At 46.5% G+C, this 21,401-nt stretch overlaps 1 protein-coding gene across 1 annotated transcript in view; it reads right to left on the reverse strand.

The window, feature by feature from the left end:
• Positions 1-310: 310 nt before the first annotated feature.
• The window catches only part of macrod1 (mono-ADP ribosylhydrolase 1), a 116,530-nt gene continuing 95,439 nt past the window's right edge, over positions 311-21,401 (reverse strand). The window contains exons 6-10 of the mRNA XM_064955136.1: positions 7,339-7,460; positions 7,232-7,262; positions 4,085-4,158; positions 2,711-2,792; positions 311-503 (exon numbers count right to left, since the gene is read on the reverse strand). Coding sequence (XP_064811208.1) covers positions 478-503; positions 2,711-2,792; positions 4,085-4,158; positions 7,232-7,262; positions 7,339-7,460 — 335 coding nt within the window. The 3' untranslated portion in view covers positions 311-477. The remainder of the gene's footprint in view (positions 504-2,710; positions 2,793-4,084; positions 4,159-7,231; positions 7,263-7,338; positions 7,461-21,401) is intronic.

The following is a 21,401-nucleotide window of genomic DNA, read 5'->3' on the forward strand; positions in this document are numbered from 1 at the left end:
CTAACATTGTGGGGACACACAATTCAGTCTCATTCAAAAACCTATTTTCCCAAAACCTAACCTTAACCCTAAAACTACCCCTAGCTCCTAACCCTAAAACTACCCCTAGCTCCTAACCCTAAAACTAACCCTAGCTCCTAAACCTAAACCCCCTAGAAGTAGCATTTGACCCTGTGGGGACTAACAAAATGTCCCCAGATGGTCAAATTGTTGTTTGTTTACTATTCTCACACACACAAAGTCCCCCGACATCTCATTATTCAAACATGTACAAACAGCTCGTCAGATGAGTTTGGTCAGAAGCCTGAGGTTCATTGATAATAAAGTAGTTTATTAAGTTCAAGACATTCATCCAGCGTTAAGATATGTACCCAGGTCTTCTCTAGTGCAGAGCCGGTGGGGGGAAAGGAAGAGGAGGAAGATGAGGATATTGCATGTGGTGAGACGCATTATTGCACAACTCCACATGTCACTTTTTCAGAGTTTACTCTTCACAGGTGAGCCTAAGGGAAAGACAGAACAAGGTGCATCAGAAACCTGTGAAATTCAGTAGCCATGACTACATTTTATATATTTATATATATATATATATATATACACACACACACACACTGAACAAAAATATAAATGCCACATGTAAAGTGTTGGTCCCATGTTTCATGAGCTGAAATAAAAGATCCCAGAAATGTTCCATATGCACAAAAAGCTTATTTCTCTCAACTTTTGTACACAGTTGTTTATTTCGACCTTGCCAAGATAATCCATCCACCTGACAGGTGTGGCATATCAAGAAGCTGATTAAACAGCATGATCATTACACAGGTGCACCTTGGGCTGGGGACAATAAAAGGCCACTAAAACACAATGCCACAGATCTCTTAAGTTTTGAAGGAGCATGCAATTGGCAAGATAACTGCAGGAATATCCATCAGAGATGTTGCCAGATAATTTAATCTTTATTTCTCTACCATAAGCCACCTTCAATGTTGTTTTAGAGAGTTTGTCAGTACGTCCAACCGGCCTCACAACCGCAGACCACGTGTAACCACGTCAGCCCAGGACCTCCACATCCGGCTTCTTCACCTGCGTGATCGTCTGAGACCAGCCACCCGGACAGCTGATGAAACTGTGGGTTTGCACAACCGAAGAATTTCTGCAAAAACTGTCAGAAATCAACTCAGGGAAGCTCATCTGCATGCTTGTTGCCCTCAGCAGGGTCTTGACCTGACTGCAGTTTGGCGTTGTAACCGACTTCAGTGGGCAAATGCTCACCTACGATGACTGCTGGAGAAGTGTGCTCTTCCCGGATGAATCCCGATTTCAACTGTACTGGTCAGATGGCGTAGTGTGGACGAGCAGTTTGCTGATGTCAACGTAGTGATCATAGTGCCCCATGGTGGCGGTGGGGTAATATTATGAGCAGGCATGAGTTACGGACAACAAACACAACAGCATTTTATCTATGGCAATTTGAAAGCACAGAGATACCGTGACGAGATCCTGAGGCCCATTGTCGTGCCATTCATCTGCCGCCATCACCTCATGTTTCAGCATGATAATACATGGTCCCATGTCGCAAGGATCTGTACACAATGCCTGGAAGATGAAAAAGCCCCAGTTCTTCCATGGCCTGCCTAATCACCAGACATGTCACCCATTCAGCATGTTTGGGATGCTCTGGATCGACGTGTACGACAGCGTGTTCCAGTTCCCGCCAATATCCAGGAACTTCGCACAGCCATTGAGGAGGAATGGGACAACATTCCACAGGCCACAATCAACAGCCTGATCAACTCTATGAGTAGGCGATGTGTCGAGGCAAATGGTGGTCACCCCAGATACTGACTGGTTTTCTGATCCACTCCCTACTGGTTTTAAGGTGTCTGTGACCATCAGCATATCTGTATTCCCAGTCATGTGAAATCCATAGACTAGGCCCTAATGAATTTAAATTGACTGATTTTCTTATATGAACCTTAACTCAGTAAAATCTTATAAATTGTTGAGTTTCTATTTTAGTTCAGTGTAATATACATAATGTATTATACTGTGAGAGTAATATCTGTCAACACAAGCAGGGCTGAGGGGGTTAACCACAGTCATTCAACCAGGATCTCACCATACATCTCTCACAGGAAAAGACAAGTACAATATTCCACACAGTCAGTTTGAACAGCGAACATTCACCTCAAGGCTAGTCTTAACCTATGGGGATCCTTGGTTAGACTTCTTCTAAGATACTAGCACAGCACAATTTGTACAGTCTGCTACATTGTCAGTTGGTTAGGAAAGGGTCTAGGTTAGGAGTTAGGAAATGACAGAAGGGTTCCACAAACACCACAGCACGATCAGTTCAATCACTGTCAGACCCTTGATAGCAAAACTACCATCGTTGCCATAGCTACAGCTATTGACACACATGACACTACTCCACACCATGCGTGTTACCTGTGTTTGAACAGGGCGCTCTGATCAGCAGGCTAAGGGCGGGTACAAAGATAAGGGGTAAAGAGAGATGATTGGCTAAGAGGCCTGTCAGTACAGTAGCTCCAGATACGGAGCCACCATGACAAGTCCTTTTACATGGAGTGGTGTTACCAGAGCAAACCAGTGTTAACTACTAGCTACTCCCACTGGTGTCAAATGAGTCAGAGGTGATGATTTGGCTGTGTAGGATATGTATGGTGTCACTGTGTATGTGTTGACTCACCGGAAGGGAAGTAGAGAGGGAGGTGTTTCAGGTACAGCTCCTTATCAGTGGGCAGGAACACACAGAAGATCACTCTGTCCAGCTTTATGAGACACACACACACACACACACACACAAAACATCCATATAAATAAGTGGAAGACCATCATTTTGTCTAGAGGGCCACAGCAGGACTTTAAAGTTCAGCGGAAGGCAGCACAGATTTTCTTTGGAACAATTTGTTCGTCAGAAAAAGAGCAGTGATCTGAAAACGTATAGGTCCATTATTATTTCTACCTACTTTTTACCAAGTTTTAGACTTTCAACAGTGGCCTGGAGGTTTTATTTGACCCCAGAATAATAATTACCCCATCAACAACAACAAAAAGATTGAATGGGCTGACGGGCCGGACGTTGTCCGCCGCTGGTATAACTGTAGAATAAAGTTGATCTTCAGAAGCGATGCTAAATACTGAGAACAAAGCATTTTCATACAAAACTAGTTGTAATATAACAGCTGTATGTCCAGACTATTTCTTCATCAGCCCAGAGAAAAGATCTCTACGATATCAGAACACTTAATAATGACCAGCAGTGACTTCTATAAGGTACCCTGCTGCTGGCAGTGAAGCCTCCCATCCCTTCACATCCTCATTACTCAATGAACACACTGCCATTAAGTCCGTGTTTGGACTGGAGCAGAGCTGGATGCTGGTTCACTACAATTAGGCCACAGATCCAGCAGAAGCTATCATTATCTATACACTATATATCATAGGGTTTGGTAGGAAGCAGATGTTATTGGCATCAGGTAAACAGTCAGCTGTATGGATGCTGGGAGAGTGCAGAGGAACATTGACAATAGATCAGAATATGAAGGTCAAAATAGAATATTTTGTAGTACTATGAATTTAGGAACTTCCTTTTTGTTTTGGTTTAATATGTAGATATCTCATGCTGTTGTGTTAACTAGTATAACTAAAAAAGTTATAAATAATTGATCACAAAAATAGTGTACACTGGAGAACTGGAGGAAGAGTAGAGGAGGAAGGAGTAAATGATGAAGAAGATAGTAAAGATAACAGACAGGCGACAGACTAACTTCCCTCCAGTCATCTATTCCTCTTTTCCCTCTTCTCTCTTCTGTCAGGAAAAGGTGTGTATTAGTCCTCTAAGCCCATCAGGAGCCAATTAAAACACAGCCTGAGCCACGTGTGTGTGTGTGTGTGTGTGTATGTGTGTGTGTGTGTGTGCGCGTGTGCGTGTGTTGTCGCAGTCCGCCCTCTCCTGACTCTCTCCAGAAAACCAAAAACAACAGCTGTGAGACAGAATACCAGAAGGAAAGGAAAAAAATAATAATTAGACACACACACAAACAAACAAGAGCACACACACCTTCTCATGGTGTTCATCCAGGTACTTCCTGACAGTCTCCAACGCGACGTGCACAGCCTGCTCAGGTGGGTATCCTAGACACAAAAACACAGCAATTACTGTGGTGTGCAGGTGGCCAAGAGCACTGTGTTATGGGTGGCCAAGAGCACTGTGTTATGGGTGGCCAAGAGCACTGTGTTATGGGTGGCCAAGAGCACTGTGTTATGGGTGGCCAAGAGCACTGTGTTACGGGTGGCCAAGAGCACTGTGTTATGGGTGGCCAAGAGCACTGTGTTATGGGTGGCCAAGAGAACTGTCGAATCAATACAATTAGAGAAACACCCATTTGTTTGGACCAGCTAACAGAGTGGCTGTCTACTCTTTTCTTCTCTCTGCTAACAGAGTGGCTGTCTACTCTCTTCTTCTCTCTTTTAACAGAGTGGCTGTCTACTCTCTTCTTCTCTCTGCTAACAGTGGCTGTCTACTCTCTTCTTCTCTCTTCTAACAGAGTGGCCGTCTACTCTCTTCTTCTCTCTGCTAACAGAGTGGCTGTCTACTCTCTTCTCTCAGAGTGGAAGTCTACCCTCTTCTAACAGAGTGGCTGTCTACTCTCTTCTAACAGAGTGGCTGTCTACTTTCTTCTTCTCTCTTCTAACAGAGTGGCTGTCTACTCTCTTCTTCTCTCTTCTAACAGAGTGGCTGTCTACTCTCTTCTTCTCTCTGCTAACAGAGTGGCTGTCTACTCTCTTCTCTCAGAGTGGAAGTCTACCCTCTTCTAACAGAGTGGCTGTCTACTCTCTTCTAACAGAGTGGCTGTCTACTCTCTTCTAACAGAGTGGCTGTCGACTCTCTACTCTCTTCTAACAGAGTGGCTGTCTACTCTATTCTTCTGTCTTCTAACAGAGTGGCTGTCTTCTCTCTTCTAACAGAGTGGCTGTCTTATTCTACTCTCTTCTAACAGAGTGGCTGTCTACTCTCTTCCTCTCTCTGCTAACAGAGTGGCTGTCGACTCGCTTCTTCTGTCTTCTAACAGAGTGGCTGTCTACTCTCTTCTAACAGAGTGGCTGTCTACTCTCTTCTAACAGAGTGGCTGTCTACTCTCTGCTAACAGAGTGGCTGTCTACTCTCTGCTAACAGAGTGGCTGTCTACTCTCTGCTAACAGAGTGGCTGTCTACTCTCTTCTAACAGTGGCTGTCTACTCTCTTCCTCTCTCTGCTAACAGAGTGGCTGTCGACTCGCTTCTTCTGTCTTCTAACAGAGTGGCTGTCTACTCTCCTAACAGAGTGGCTGTCTACTCTCTTCTAACAGAGTGGCTGTCTACTCTCTGCTAACAGAGTGGCTGTCTACTCTCATCTAACAGAGTGGCTGTCTACTCTCATCTAACAGAGTGGCTGTCTTATTCTACTCTCTTCTAACAGAGTGGCTGTCTACTCTCTTCCTCTCTCTGCTAACAGAGTGGCTGTCTACTCTCTAACAGAGTGGCTGTCTACTCTCTAACAGTGGCTGTCTACTCTCTAACAGAGTGGATGTCTACTCTCATCTAACAGAGTGGCTGTCTACTCTCATCTAACAGAGTGGCTGTCTACTCTCATCTAACAGAGTGGCTGTCTACTCTCATCTAACAGAGTGGCTGTCTACTCTCTTCTTCTCTCTTCTAACAGAGTGTCTGTCTACTCTTTTCTCTCTGCTAACATAGTGGCTGTCTACTCTCTTCTATATTCTAACAGAGTGGCTGTCTACTCTCTTATCTCTGCTAACAGAGTGGCTGTCTACTCTCTTCTTCTCTCTTCTAACAGAGTGGCTGTCTACACTCTTCTTCTCTCTGCTAACAGATTGGCTGTCTACTCTCTTCTCTCTGCTAACAGAGTGTCTGTCTACGCTCTTCTAACAGAGTGGCTGTCTACTCTCTGCTAACAAAGTGGCCGTCTACTCTCTAACAGAGTGGCTGTCTACTCTCTTCTAACAGAGTGGCTGTCTACTCTCTTCTAACAGAGTGGCTGTCTACTCTCATCTAACAGAGTGGCTGTCTACTCTCATCTAACAGAGTGGCTGTCTACTCTCTGCTAACAGAGTGGCTGTCTACTCTCTGCTAACAGAGTGGCTGTCTACTCTCTGCTAACAGAGTGGCTGTCTACTCTCTGCTAACAGAGTGGCTGTTTACTCTCTTCTTCTCTCTTCTAACAGAGTGGCTGTCTACTCTCATCTAACAGTGTGGCTGCCTACTCTCATCTAACAGAGTGTCTGTCTACTCTCTTCTCTCTTCCAACAGAGTGGCTGTCTACTCTCTTCTCTCTTCTAACAGAGTGGCTGTCTACTCTCTTCTAACAGAGTGGCTGTCTACTCTCTTCTAACAGAGTGGCTGTCTACTCTCTTCTAACAGAGTGGCTGTCTACTCTCTTCTAACAGAGTGGCTGTCTACTCTCTAACAGAGTGGCTGTCTACTCTCATCTCTCATCTAACAGATTAGCTGTCTACTCTATTCTTCTCTCTTCTAACAGAGTGGCTGTCTACTCTCATCTAACAGAGTGGCTGTCTACTCTCTTCTAACAGTGGCAGTCTACTCTCTTCTAACAGAGTGGCTGTCTACTCTCTTCTTCTCTCTGATAACAGAGTGGCTGTCTACTCTCTTCTTCTCTCTGCTAAGAGAGTGGCCGTCTACTCTCTTCTTCACTTTTATCTACATTTTATATTCCTGAGTCCCAAATGGCAACCTATTCCCTATATAGCGCACTAACTGTGGATGTTCCCACTGTCTCAATCATCTTCCCACTACAATTCAATTGGTGACAATATTGAGTAAAAACACACAAATCAGTACTTAACTCTAAACTATATCTTTATTGAGACAGTTTCATTGAGTTTGACCTTCTCTGAACTCTGTGTGAAGAACACTAGTCAGAAACTGTGGGGAGTCTTGGAGCGCTGCCATCGCTAAACTTGCCAGCAGCAAATGGAGGGATTACATCCCAGTTGACACCATCTCATCCCTAATCTCTGTTAATCTGCCTGTTTAATCTCAACCCCTAATCTGGAAACCTCTTTCTCCTGAAAACTGATGAAAACTGATCTTGTGTGCTGAACTCAATTCACCCCTCTGCATCACTACCCTCTGAGTAACACAACAACACACAGAGAACACACACAGACAAACACTTTTGTTGACTAACCGTAGATTCCAGTGGAGATGCAAGGGAACGCCTGGGGGTATAAAACACAGTGTAAAACAGAGAAAATACAGTTCAAACTGATTGATGATAATAACCCTTCCACCCACCACAGTGCGTAGCTTGGTATCGGTGGCCTTCTGCAGGCTGTGATGGTAGCAGTCCCTGAGGCGGCTCCTCTCCTCCTCCCCTACTTTCCCCATCGCTATGGGCCCCACTGTGTGGATCACATCTGGAACACACAGACAGACATATATATATAGAGAGAGAAAGAGTCAGAGAGAGAGAGAGAATGACAGAGACGAAGAGTGAGATTACGTTCATTTACAGCACACTGCAATCAAAAAACTGCACTCCTCTGGTATTCTGAACACAATTCCTACAGGGACACTGCATCAATCTATTACTACACTGAAGCCCTTTTCCTACTGGGCTGGCTTGTCTCAGAGTACATTAGCTCTGTGCACTGAGCCTCAGTCAAGAGCAAGGGAACCTTTGGGTGTCTGGGTGGGTTAGTAGGGGTTAGAGGGGGTCTCTGTTAGAAACACAAATGTCAACCATCACAGTACTCCCGTTAAAAGCCCAACATGACTCAAGGTTCAGAGTATGGTCATTTATGGTGGCTATCCATCTGTATGTCAGAGAGATAAATGTCAGGGACACAGACTGTCACCACCACACTATACCAATGAGTCTGAGCCCCCACCACACTATACCACTGAGTCTGAGTCACCACCACACTATACCACTGAGTCTGAGCCCCCACCACACTATACCACTGAGTCTGAGCCCCCACCACACTATACCACTGAGTCTGAGCCCCCACCACACTATACCACTGAGTCACCACCACACTATACCACTGAGTCTGAGTCACCACCACACTATACCACTGAGTCTGAACCCCCACCACACTATACCACTGAGTAACCACCACACTATACCACTGAGTCTGAGCCCCCACCACACTATACCACTGAGTCTGAGTCACCACCACACTATACCACTGAGTCTGAGCCCCCACCACACTATACCACTGAGTCTGAGCCCCCACCACACTATACCACTGAGTCTGAGCCCCCACCACACTATACCACTGAGTCACCACCACACTATACCACTGAGTCTGAGTCACCACCACACTATACCACTGAGTCTGAGCCCCCACCACACTATACCACTGAGTCTGAGCCCCCACCACACTATACCACTGAGTAACCACCACACTATACCACTGAGTCTGAGCCCCCACCACACTATACCACTGAGTCTGAGTCACCACCACACTATACCACTGAGTCTGAGTCACCACCACACTATACCACTGAGTCTGAGCCCCCACCACACTATACCACTGAGTAACCACCACACTATACCACTGAGTCTGAGCCCCCACCACACTATACCACTGAGTCTGAGTCACCACCACACTATACCACTGAGTCTGAGCCCCCACCACACTATACCACTGAGTCTGAGCCCCCACCACACTATACCACTGAGTCTGAGCCCCCACCACACTATACCACTGAGTCTGAGCCCCCACCACACTATACCACTGAGTCTGAGCCCCCACCACACTATACCACTGAGTCTGAGCCCCCACCACACTATACCACTGAGTCTGGGCCACCACCACACTATACCACTGAGTCACCACCACACTATACCACTGAGTCTGAGTCACCACCACACTATACCACTGAGTCACCACCACACTATACCACTGAGTCTGAGTCACCACCACACTATACCACTGAGTCTGAGTCACCACCACACTATACCACTGAGCCCCCACCACACTATACCACTGAGTCTGAGCCCCCACCACACTATACCACTGAGTAACCACCACACTATACCACTGAGTCTGAGCCCCCACCACACTATACCACTGAGTCTGAGTCACCACCACACTATACCACTGAGTCTGAGCCCCCACCACACTATACCACTGAGTCTGAGCCCCCACCACACTATACCACTGAGTCTGAGCCCCCACCACACTATACCACTGAGTCTGAGCCCCCACCACACTATACCACTGAGTCTGAGCCCCCACCACACTATACCACTGAGTCTGAGCCCCCACCACACTATACCACTGAGTCTGGGCCACCACCACACTATACCACTGAGTCACCACCACACTATACCACTGAGTCTGAGTCACCACCACACTATACCACTGAGTCACCACCACACTATACCACTGAGTCTGAGTCACCACCACACTATACCACTGAGTCACCACCACACTATACCACTGAGTCTGAGCCCCCACCACATTATACCACTGAGTCTGGGCCACCACCACACTATACCACTGAGTCTGAGTCACCACCACACTATACCACTGAGCCCCCACCACACTATACCACTGAGTCTGAGCCCCCACCACACTATACCACTGAGCCTGAGTCACCACCACACTATACCACTGAGTCTGAGCCCCCACCACACTATGCCACTGAGTCTGAGCCCCCTCCACACTATACCACTGAGTCTGAGCCCCCACCACACTATACCACTGAGTCTGAGCCCCCACCACACTATACCACTGAGTCTGAGTCACCACCACACTATACCACTGAGTCTGAGTCACCACCACACTATACCACTGAGCCCCCACCACACTATACCACTGAATCACCACCACACTATACCACTGAGTCACCACCACACTATACCACTGAGTCACCACCACACTATACCACTGAATCTGAGTCACCACCACACTATACCACTGAGTCTGAGTCACCACCACACTATACCACTGAGTCTGAGTCACCACCACATTATACCACTGAGTCTGAGCCACCACCACACTATACCACTGAGTCACCACCACACTATACCACTGAGTCTGGGCCACCACCACACTATACCACTGAGTCACCACCACACTATACCACTGAGTCTGGGCCACCACCACACTATACCACTGAGTCACCACCACACTATACCACTGAGTCTGGGCCACCACCACACTATACCACTGTGTCTGAGTCACCACCAGACTATACCCCTGAGTCTGGGCCACCACCACACTATACCACTGAGCCCCCACCACACTATACCACTGAGTCACCACCACACTATACCACTGAGTCTGAGTCACCACCACACTATACCACTGAGCCCCCACCACACTATACCACTGAATCACCACCACACTATACCACTGAGTCACCACCACACTATACCACTGAGTCTGAGTCACCACCACACTATACCACTGAGTCTGAGTCACCACCACATTATACCACTGAGTCTGAGCCACCACCACACTATACCACTGAGTCTGGGCCACCACCACACTATACCACTGAGTCACCACCACACTATACCACTGAGTCTGGGCCACCACCACACTATACCACTGAGTCTGAGTCACCACCACACTATACCACTGAGTCTGAGTCACCACCACACTATACCACTGAGTCTGAGTCACCACCACACTATACCACTGTGTCTGAGTCACCACCACACTATACCACTGAGTCTGGGCCACCACCACACTATACCACTGAGTCTGGGCCACCACCACACTATACCACTGAGTCTGAGTCACCATCACACTATACCACTGAGTCTGAGTCACCACCACACTATACCACTGTGTCTGAGTCACCACCACAATATACCACTGAGTCTGGGCCACCACCACACTATACCACTGAGTCTGGGCCACCACCACACTATACCACTGAGTCTGAGTCACCACCACACTATACCACTGAGTCTGAGTCACCACCACACTATACCACTGAGTCTCGGCCACCACTACACTATACCACTGAGTCTGGGCCACCACCACACTATACCACTGAGTCACCACCACACTATACCACTGAGTCTGGGCCACCACCACACTATACCACTGAGTCTGAGTCACCACCACACTATACCACTGTGTCTGAGTCACCACCACACTATACCACTGAGTCTGAGTCACCACCACACTATACCACTGAGTCTGAGTCACCACCACACTATACCACTGTGTCTGAGTCACCACCTCACTATACCCCTGAGTCTGGGCCACCACCACACTATACCACTGAGTCACCACCACACTATACCACTGTGTCTGAGTCACCACCACACTATACCACTGAGTCTGAGTCACCACCACACTATACCACTGAGTCTGGGCCACCACCACACTATACCACTGAGTCTGGGCCACCACCACACTATACCACTGAGTCTGAGTTACCACCACACTATACCACTGAGTCTGGGCCACCACCACACTATACCACTGAGTCTGGGCCACCACCACACTATACCACTGAGTCTGGGCCACCACCACACTATACCACTGAGTCACCACCACACTATACCACTGAGTCTGGGCCACCACCACACTATACCACTGAGTCTGGGCCACCACCACACTAAACCACTGAGTCCGAGTCACCACCATACTATACCACTGAGTCTGAGTCACCACCACACTATACCACTGTGTCTGAGTCACCACCACACTATACCACTGAGTCTGGGCCACCACCACACTATACCACTGAGTCTGGGCCACCACCACACTATACCACTGAGTCTGGGCCACCACCACACTATACCACTGAGTCTGAGTCACCACCACACTATACCACTGAGTCTGAGCCCATCATATAGTCCAACTCTCTTTATTCTCGAAATCACTACAATTTTCACTACAATTTATAATTTCCGCACTTCTTCTCTACTCTTTAATCGTCCCTTTCTCCATTCTTCCATTCTACACGTCACTTTCTCCTTCGCTCTCAACCCTCCTCCTCACTGACCCTCTCTCTTCCCCCCTCTACCACCCCTCTATCACCTCAGTTAGACAGTGCTGTCTGTGGGGTGTAATTTACTGCCTCTCTCCACTGTTGTTTACATTATCGATTTTCTGTTTGTTTAGTTTCCCCATACATCACCTGAGTCAGGCACATATTACTGAAAGAGAGAGAGAGAGATGGGAACGAGAGGAGAAGTTTGGATATGATACACATTTGACCATGCATGGATAATACAGTTCAGAGTGTGTGTGTGTGTGTGTGTGTACATCCTCTTTCATATTTGGTTGTCATGCTAGTCTGAACCCAAAAGAAAAGTGAAAGTCATGTGATCCTGTAACACCCACTCCTACTTTGCTTTTGTGTCATATTCCCCCCTATTATCCTGGCAATTCAACCTGTTTTAGTGTCACTTCTATTTTCACCCCCCTGACACCTCCCCTCTGTCATGGACACTGAATTCTTGCCTGAGAGTCACTGCGATTGCCTTTTATTAAAAACTTCCGTCCCTCCTCCACCTCTCTTTCTCTATCCTCTCATTCCCTTCCTTTCTCTTCACTCCCATCTGTCTTTTTCCTTTTTAACTCCCATTCCAGGCGACCCTCTGGGTGTCAGGCCTCAGTTCGTGCTCAGTGAAGCAGAAAGTGCACTAAATCCAGGCCCAGGCTTTGGCACAAAGAAAGGCCCCAGTTCTGTTCCTTAAAGCCCTGAGGGCCCCTCGGTTCCCTCTTGAGGAGAGGACTTATTGTAAACAACCATTCAACTGGGGACAGAGAGAGAGACAGAGAGAGAGACAGGGGGACGGAGAGAGAGAGAAACCGGGACGGAGAGTGAGAGAGAGAGAGAAACAGGGGGACCGAGAGATACAGAGAGACAGAGAGAGAAACAGGGGGACCGAGAGATACAGAGAGAGAAACAGGGGGATGGACAGAGTGAGAGAGACAGGGGGACCGAGAGAGAGAGAGAAACGGGGACGGAGAGAGAGAGAGAGAGAGAGAGAGAAACGGGGACGGAGAGAGAGAGAGGGAGAGAGAGAGAGAGAGAGAGAAAACAGGGGGACTGAGAGAGAGAGAAACAGGGGGACGGAGAGAGAGAGGAACGGGGACGGGGGAGAGAGAAAGAGAGAAACAGGTGGGCGGAGAGAGAGAGAAACGGGGACAGAAAGAGAGAGAGGAGGGAGAGAGAGAAGCAGGGGGACGGAGAGAGAGAAAGAGAGAGAGAGAAACAGGGGGGCGGAGAGAGAGATAAAACGGGGACAGAGGGAGAGAGAGAGAGAGAGAGAGAGAAACAGGGGGACGGAGAGAGGGAGAGAAACAGGGGGATGGAGAGAGACAGAGAGAGAAACAGGTGGACCAAGAGACACAGAGAGAGTAGCAGGGGGACCGAGAGATACAGAGAGAGAAACAGGGGGACCGAGAGAGGGAGAGAGACAGGGGGACGGAGAGAGACAGAGAAAGAAAGGGGGACCGAGAGACACAGAGAGAGTAGCAGGGGGACAGAGAGAGACTTAAAGAGACAAACCGACAGAGAGAGAGAGAAACAGGGGGACGGAGAGGAACAAAATCACAATGATAAAAGGATCTGACATTTTCCTAAACAGAGCTTCAAATAGTCTTCTACTCCCCTCTTTTTTTTCTCAGAACCACATCGGACCGTGTTTTGAGCATTGAATGAATTAAGTGAATGTATTAACACCACCACCCAGTATGGAGCCTGCAGTACAAAGCAACACCTAGAGCAACAGATCTGCTGTTAGCTAGATGAACCGCTATCACGAAGAAGAAAGAATAATTAATGATCTATCTTACTTCATGATGCATCTTTAGTCCTACGCCCTGGCTCCTTAGTCAATACTCAACTAACTATCAACATCATGATGCATCTTTAGTCCTACGCCCTGGCTCCTTAGTCTATACTCAAGTAACTATCAATATCATGATGCATCTTTAGTCCTACGCCCTGGCTCCTTAGTCAATTACTCAACTAACTATCAACATCATGATGCATCTTTAGTCCTATGCCCTGGCTCCTTAGTCAGTACTCAACTAACTATCAATATCATGATGCATCTTTAGTCCTACGCCCTGGCTCCTTAGTCAATACTCAACTAACTATCAATATCATGATGCATCTTTAGTCCTACTCCCTGGCTCCTTAGTCAATACTCAACTAACTATCAACATCATGATGCATCTTTAGTCCTATGCCCTGGCTCCTTAGTCAATACTCAACTAACTATCAATATCATGATGCATCTTTAGTCCTACGCCCTGGCTCCTTAGTCAATACTCAACTAACTATCAATATCATGATGCATCTTTAGTCCTACGCCCTGGCTCCTTAGTCAATACTCAACTAACTATCAATATCATGATGCATCTTTAGTCCTACGCCCTGGCTCCTTAGTCAATACTCAACTAACTATCAATACACAACACATCTTAGTCCTACGCCCTGGCTCCTTAGTCAATACTCAACTAACTATCAATATCATGATGCATCTTTAGTCCTACGCCCTGGCTCCTTAGTCAATACTCAACTAACTATCAATACACAACACATCTTTAGTCCTATGCCCTGGCTCCTTAGTCAATACACAACGCATCTTTAGTCCTATGCCCTGGCTCCTTAGTCAATATCTCAACGCATCTTTAGTCCTACGCCCTGGCTCCTTAGTCAATACACAACGCATCTTTAGTCCTACACCCTGGCTCCTTAGTCAATACACAACGCATCTTTAGTCCTACGCCCTGGCTCCTTAGTCAATACACAACGCATCTTTAGTCCTATGCCCTGGCTCCTTAGTCAATACACAACACATCTTAAATCAAATCAATTTTTATTTGTCACATACACATGGTTAGCAGATGTTAATGCGAGTGTAGCGAAATGCTTGTGCTTCTAGTTCCGACAATGCAGTAATAACAAACAAGTAATCTAACTAACAATTCCTAAACTACTGTCTTATACACAGTGTAAGGGGATAAAGAATATGTACATAAGGATATATGAATGAGTGATGGTACAGAGCAGCATAGGCAAGATACAGTAGATGGTATCGAGTACAGTATATACATATGAGATGAGTATGTAAACAAAGTGGCATAGTTGAAGTGGCTAGTGATACATGTATTACATAAGGATGCAGTCGATGATATAGAGTACAGTATATACGTATGGATATGAGATGAATAATGTAGGGTAAGTAACATTATATAAGGTAGCATTGTTTAAAGTGGCTAGTGATATATTTACATCATTTCCCATCAATTCCCATTATTAAAGTGGCTGGAGTTGAGTCAGTGTCAGTGTGTTGGCAGCAGCCACTCAATGTTAGTGGTGGCTGTTTAACAGTCTGATGGCCTTGAGATAGAAGCTGTTTTTCAGTCTCTCGGTCCCAGCTTTGATGCACCTGTACTGACCTCGCCTTCTGGATGATAGCGGGGTGAACAGGCAGTGGCTCGGGTGGTTGATGTCCTTGATGATCTTTATGGCCTTCCTGTAACATCGGGTGGTGTAGGTGTCCTGGAGGGCAGGTAGTTTGCCCCCGGTGATGCGTTGTGCAGACCTCACTACCCTCTGGAGAGCCTTACGGTTGAGGGCGGAGCAGTTGCCGTACCAGGCGGTGATACAGCCCACCAGGATGCTCTCGATTGTGCATCTGTAGAAGTTTGTGAGTGCTTTTGGTGACAAGCCAAATTTCTTCAGCCTCCTGAGGTTGAAGAGGCGCTGCTGCGCCTTCTTCACAATGCTGTCTGTGTGAGTGGACCAATTCAGTTTGTCTGTGATGTGTATGCCGAGGAACTTAAAACTTGCTACTCTCTCCACTACTGTTCCATCGATGTGGATAGGGGGGTGTTCCCTCTGCTGTTTCCTGAAGTCCACAATCATCTCCTTAGTTTTGTTGACGTTGAGTGTGAGGTTATTTTCCTGACACCACACTCCGAGGGCCCTCACCTCCTCCCTGTAGGCCGTCTCGTCGTTGTTGGTAATCAAGCCTACCACTGTTGTGTCGTCCGCAAACTTGATGATTGAGTTGGAGGCGTGCGTGGCCACGCAGTCGTGGGTGAACAGGGAGTACAGGAGAGGGCTCAGAACGCACCCTTGTGGGGCCCCAGTGTTGAGGATCAGCGGGGAGGAGATGTTGTTACCTACCCTCACCACCTGGGGGCGGCCCGTCAGGAAGTCCAGTACCCAGTTGCACAGGGCGGTCGAGACCCAGGGTCTCGAGCTTGATGACGAGCTTGGAGGGTACTATGGTGTTGAATGCCGAGCTGTAGTCGATGAACAGCATTCTCACATAGGTATTCCTCTTGTCCAGATGGGTTAGGGCAGTGTGCAGTGTGGTTGAGATTGCATCGTCTGTGGACCTATTTGAGCGGTAAGCAAATTGGAGTGGGTCTAGGGTGTCAGGTAGGGTGGAGGTGATATGGTCCTTGACTAGTCTCTCAAAGCACTTCATGATGACGGAAGTGAGTGCTACGGGCGGTAGTCGTTTAGCTCAGTTACCTTAGCTTTCTTGGGAACAGGAACAATGGTGGTCCTCTTGAAGCATGTGGGAACAGCAGACTGGTATAGGGATTGATTGAATATGTCCGTAAACACACCAGCCAGCTGGTCTGCGCATGCTCTGAGGGCGCGGCTGGGGATGCCGTCTGGGCCTGCAACCTTGCGAGGGTTAACACGTTTAAATGTTTTACTCACCTCGGCTGCAGTGAAGGAGAGACCGCATTTTTCCGTTGCAGGCAGTGTCAGTGGCACTGTATTTTCCTCAAAGCGGGCAAAAAAGTTATTTAGTCTGCCTGGGAGCAAGACATCCTGGTCCGTGACTGGGCTGGATTTCTTCCTGTAGTCCGTGATTGACTGTAGACCCTGCCACATGCCTCTTGTGTCTGAGCCGTTGAATTGGGATTCTACTTTGTCTCTGTACTGACGCTTAGCTTGTTTGATAGCCTTATGGAGGGAATAGCTGCATTGTTTGTATTCAGTCATGTTACCAGACACCTTGCCCTGATTGAAAGCAGTGGTTCGCGCTTTCAGTTTCACGAGAATGCTGCCATCAATCCAAGGTTTCTGGTTAGGGAATGTTTTAATCGTTGCTATGGGAATGACATCTTCAATGCACGTTCTAATGAACTCGCACACCGAATCAGCGAATTCGTCAATGTTGTTATTTGACGCAATACGAAACATGTCCCAGTCCACGTGATGGAAGCAGTCTTGGAGTGTGGAGTCAGCTTGGTCGGACCAGCGTTGGACAGACCTCAGCGTGGGAGCTTCTTTTTTTAGCTTTTGTCTGTAGGCAGGTATCAGCAAAATGGAGTCGTGGTCAGCTTTTCCAAAAGGGGGTCGGGGCAGGGCCTTATATGCGTCGCGGAAGTTAGAGTAACAGTGATCCAAGGTTTTTCTGCCCCTGGTTGCGCAATCGATATGCTGATAAAATTTAGGGAGTCTTGTTTTCAGATTAGCCTTGTTAAAATCCCCAACAACGATGAATGCAGCCTCCGGATAAATGATTTCCAGTTTGCAAAGAGTTAAATAAAGTTCGTTCAGAGCTATCGATGTGTCTGCTTGGGGGGGGATATATACGGCTGTGATTATAATCGAAGAGAATTGGCTCCTTAGTCAATACACAACGCATCTTTAGTCCTACGCCCTGGCTCCTTAGTCAATACACAACGCATCTTTATTATTATTATTATTATCTTTAGTCCTATGCCCTGGCTCCTTAGTCAATACACAACGCATCTTTAGTCCTACGCCCTGGCTCCTTAGTCAATACTCAACTAACTATCAATAACATGATGCATCTTTAGTCCTGCTCCTTAGTCAATACTCAACTAACTATCAATATCATGATGCATCTTTAGTCCTATGCCCTGGCTCCTTAGTCGATACACAACGCGTCTTTAGTCCTACACCCTGGCTCCTTAGTCAATACACAACGTATTTTTAGTCCTACGCCCAGGCTCCTTAGTCAATACACAATGCATCTTTAGTCGTACGCCCTGGCTCCTAAGTCAATACACAACTATCAATATCATGATGCATCTTTAGTCCTACGCCCTGGCTCCTTCGTCAAATCACAACTATCAATATCATGATGCATCTTTAGTCCTACACCCTGGCTCCTTAGTCAATACTCAACTAACTATCAATATCATGATGCATCTTTAGTCCTACGCCCTGGCTCTTTAGTCAATACACAACACATATTAGTCCTACGCCCTGGCTCCTTAGTCAATAAACAACTAACTATCAATATCATGATGCATCTTTAGTCCAACGCCCTGGCTCCTTAGTCAATACTCAACTAACAATCAATATCATGATGCATCTTCAGTCCTATGCCCTGGCTCCTTAGTCAATACTCAACTAACAATCAATATCATGATGCATCTTAGTCCTACGCCCTGGCTCCTTAGTCAATACTCAACTAACAATCAATATCATGATGCATCTTTAGTCCTATGCCCTGGCTCCTTAGTCAAAACTCAACTAACAATCAATATCATGATACATCTTTAGTCCTGCTCCTTAGTCAATACTCAACTAACTATCAATATCATGATGCATCTTTAGTCCTATGCCCTGGCTCCTTAGTCAATACACAACGCATCTTTAGTCCTACGCCCTGGCTCCTTAGTCAATACACAACACATCTTTAGTCCTACACCCTGGCTCCTTAGTCAATACACAACGGACTATCAACATCATGATGCATCTTTAGTCCTACGCCCTGGCTCCTTAGTCAATACACAACACATCTTTAGTCCTATGCCCTGGCTCCTTAGTCAATACACAACGCATCTTTAGTCCTACGCCCTGGCTCCTTAGTCAATACACAACGCATCTTTAGTCCTACGCCCTGGCTCCTTAGTCAATACACAACGCATCTTTAGTCCTATGCCCTGGCTCCTTAGTCAATACACAATGCAACTTTAGTCCTACGCCCTGGCTCCTTAGTCAATACTCAACTAACTATCAATATCATGATGCATCTTTTGTCCTATGCCCTGGCTCCTTAGTCAATACACAACGCATCTTTAGTCCTACGCCCTGGCTCCTTAGTCAATACACAACACATCTTTAGTCCTACACCCTGGCTCCTTAGTCAATACACAACGGACTATCAATATCATGATGCATCTTTAGTCCTACGCCCTGGCTCCTTAGTCAATACACAACACATCTTTAGTCCTACGCCCTGGCTCCTTAGTCAATACACAACGCATCTTTAGTCCTACGCCCTGACTCCTTAGTCAATACACAACTATCAATATCATGATGCATCTTTAGTCCTATGCCCTGGCTCCTTAGTCGATACACAACGCATCTTTAGTCCTACACCCTGGCTCCTTAGTCAATACACAACGTATTTTTAGTCCTACGCCCAGGCTCCTTAGTCAATACACAATGCATCTTTAGTCGTACGCCCTGGCTCCTAAGTCAATACACAACTATCAATATCATGATGCATCTTTAGTCCTACGCCCTGGCTCCTTCGTCAAATCACAACTATCAATATCATGATGCATCTTTAGTCCTACGCCCTGGCTCCTTAGTCAATACTCAACTAACTATCAATATCATGATGCATCTTTAGTCCTACGCACTGGCTCAATACACAACACATCTTAGTCCTACGCCCTGGCTCCTTAGTCAATACACAACTTACTATCAATATCATGATGCATCTTTAGTCCAACGCCCTGGCTCCTTAGTCAATACTCAACTAACAATCAATATCATGATGCATCTTCAGTCCTATGCCCTGGCTCCTTAGTCAATTACTCAACTAACAATCAATATCATGATGCATCTTCAGTCCTATGCCCTGGCTCCTTAGTCAATACTCAACTAACAATCAATATCATGATGCATCTTCAGTCCTACGCCCTGGCTCCTTAGTCAATACTCAACTAACAATCAATATCATGATGCATCTTAGTCCTACGCCCTGGCTCCTTAGTCAATACTCAACTAACAATCAATATCATGATGCATCTTTAGTCCTATGCCCTGGCTCCTTAGTCAATACTCAACTAACAATCAATATCATGATGCATCTTTAGTCCTACGCCCAGGCTCCTTAGTCAATACTCAACTAACAATCAATATCATGATGCATCTTTAGTCCTATGCCCTGGCTCCTTAGTCAATACTCAACTAACTATCAATATCATGATGCATCTTTAGTCCTGCTCCTTAGTCAATACTCAACTAACTATCAATATCATGATGCATCTTTCGTCCTACGCCCTGGCTCCTTAGTCAATACACAACACATCTTTAGTCCTACACCCTGGCTCCTTAGTCAGTACACAACGGACTATCAATATCATGATGCATCTTTAGTCCTACGCCCTGGCTCCTTAGTCAACACACAACACATCTTTAGTCCTATGCCCTGGCTCCTTAGTCAATACACAACGCATCTTTAGTCCTACGCCCTGGCTCCTTAGTCAATACACAACGCATCTTTAGTCCTACGCCCTGGCTCCTTAGTCAATACACAACTCATCTTTAGTCCTATGCCCTGGCTCCTTAGTCAATACACAACGCAACTTTAGTCCTACGCCCTGGCTCCTTAGTCAATACTCAACTAACTATCAATATCATGATGCATCTTTTGTCCTATGCCCTGGCTCCTTAGTCAATACACAACGCATCTTTAGTCCTACGCCCTGGCTCCTTAGTCAATACACAACACATCTTTAGTCCTACACCCTGGCTCCTTAGTCAATACACAACGGACTATCAATATCATGATGCATCTTTAGTCCTACGCCCTGGCTCCTTAGTCAATACACAACACATCTTTAGTCCTACGCCCTGGCTCCTTAGTCAATACCCAACGCATCTTTAGTTCTACGCCCTGGCTCCTTAGTCAATACACAACTATCAATATCATGATGCATCTTTAGTCCTATGCCCTGGCTCCTTAGTCGATACACAACGCATCTTTAGTCCTACACCCTGGCTCCTTAGTCAATACACAACTGTCAATATCATGATGCATCTTTAGTCCTACGTCCTGGCTCCTTCGTCAAATCACAACTATCAATATCATGATGCATCTTTAGTCTTACGCCCTGGCTCCTTAGTCAATACTCAACTAACTATCAATATCATGATGCATCTTTAGTCCTACGGCCTGGCTCTTTAGTCAATACACAACACATCTTAGTCCTACGCCCTGGCTCCTTAGTCAATACACAACTTACTATCAATATCATGATGCATCTTTAGTCCAACGCCCTGGCTCCTTAGTCAATACTCAACTAACAATCAATATCATGATGCATCTTCAGTCCTATGCCCTGGCTCCTTAGTCAATACTCAACTAACAATCAATATCATGATGCATCTTCAGTCCTACG

The sequence above is a fragment of the Oncorhynchus masou genome, chromosome 32 (assembly GCF_036934945.1).
Source record: "Oncorhynchus masou masou isolate Uvic2021 chromosome 32, UVic_Omas_1.1, whole genome shotgun sequence".
Lineage (NCBI taxonomy): Eukaryota > Metazoa > Chordata > Actinopteri > Salmoniformes > Salmonidae > Oncorhynchus > Oncorhynchus masou.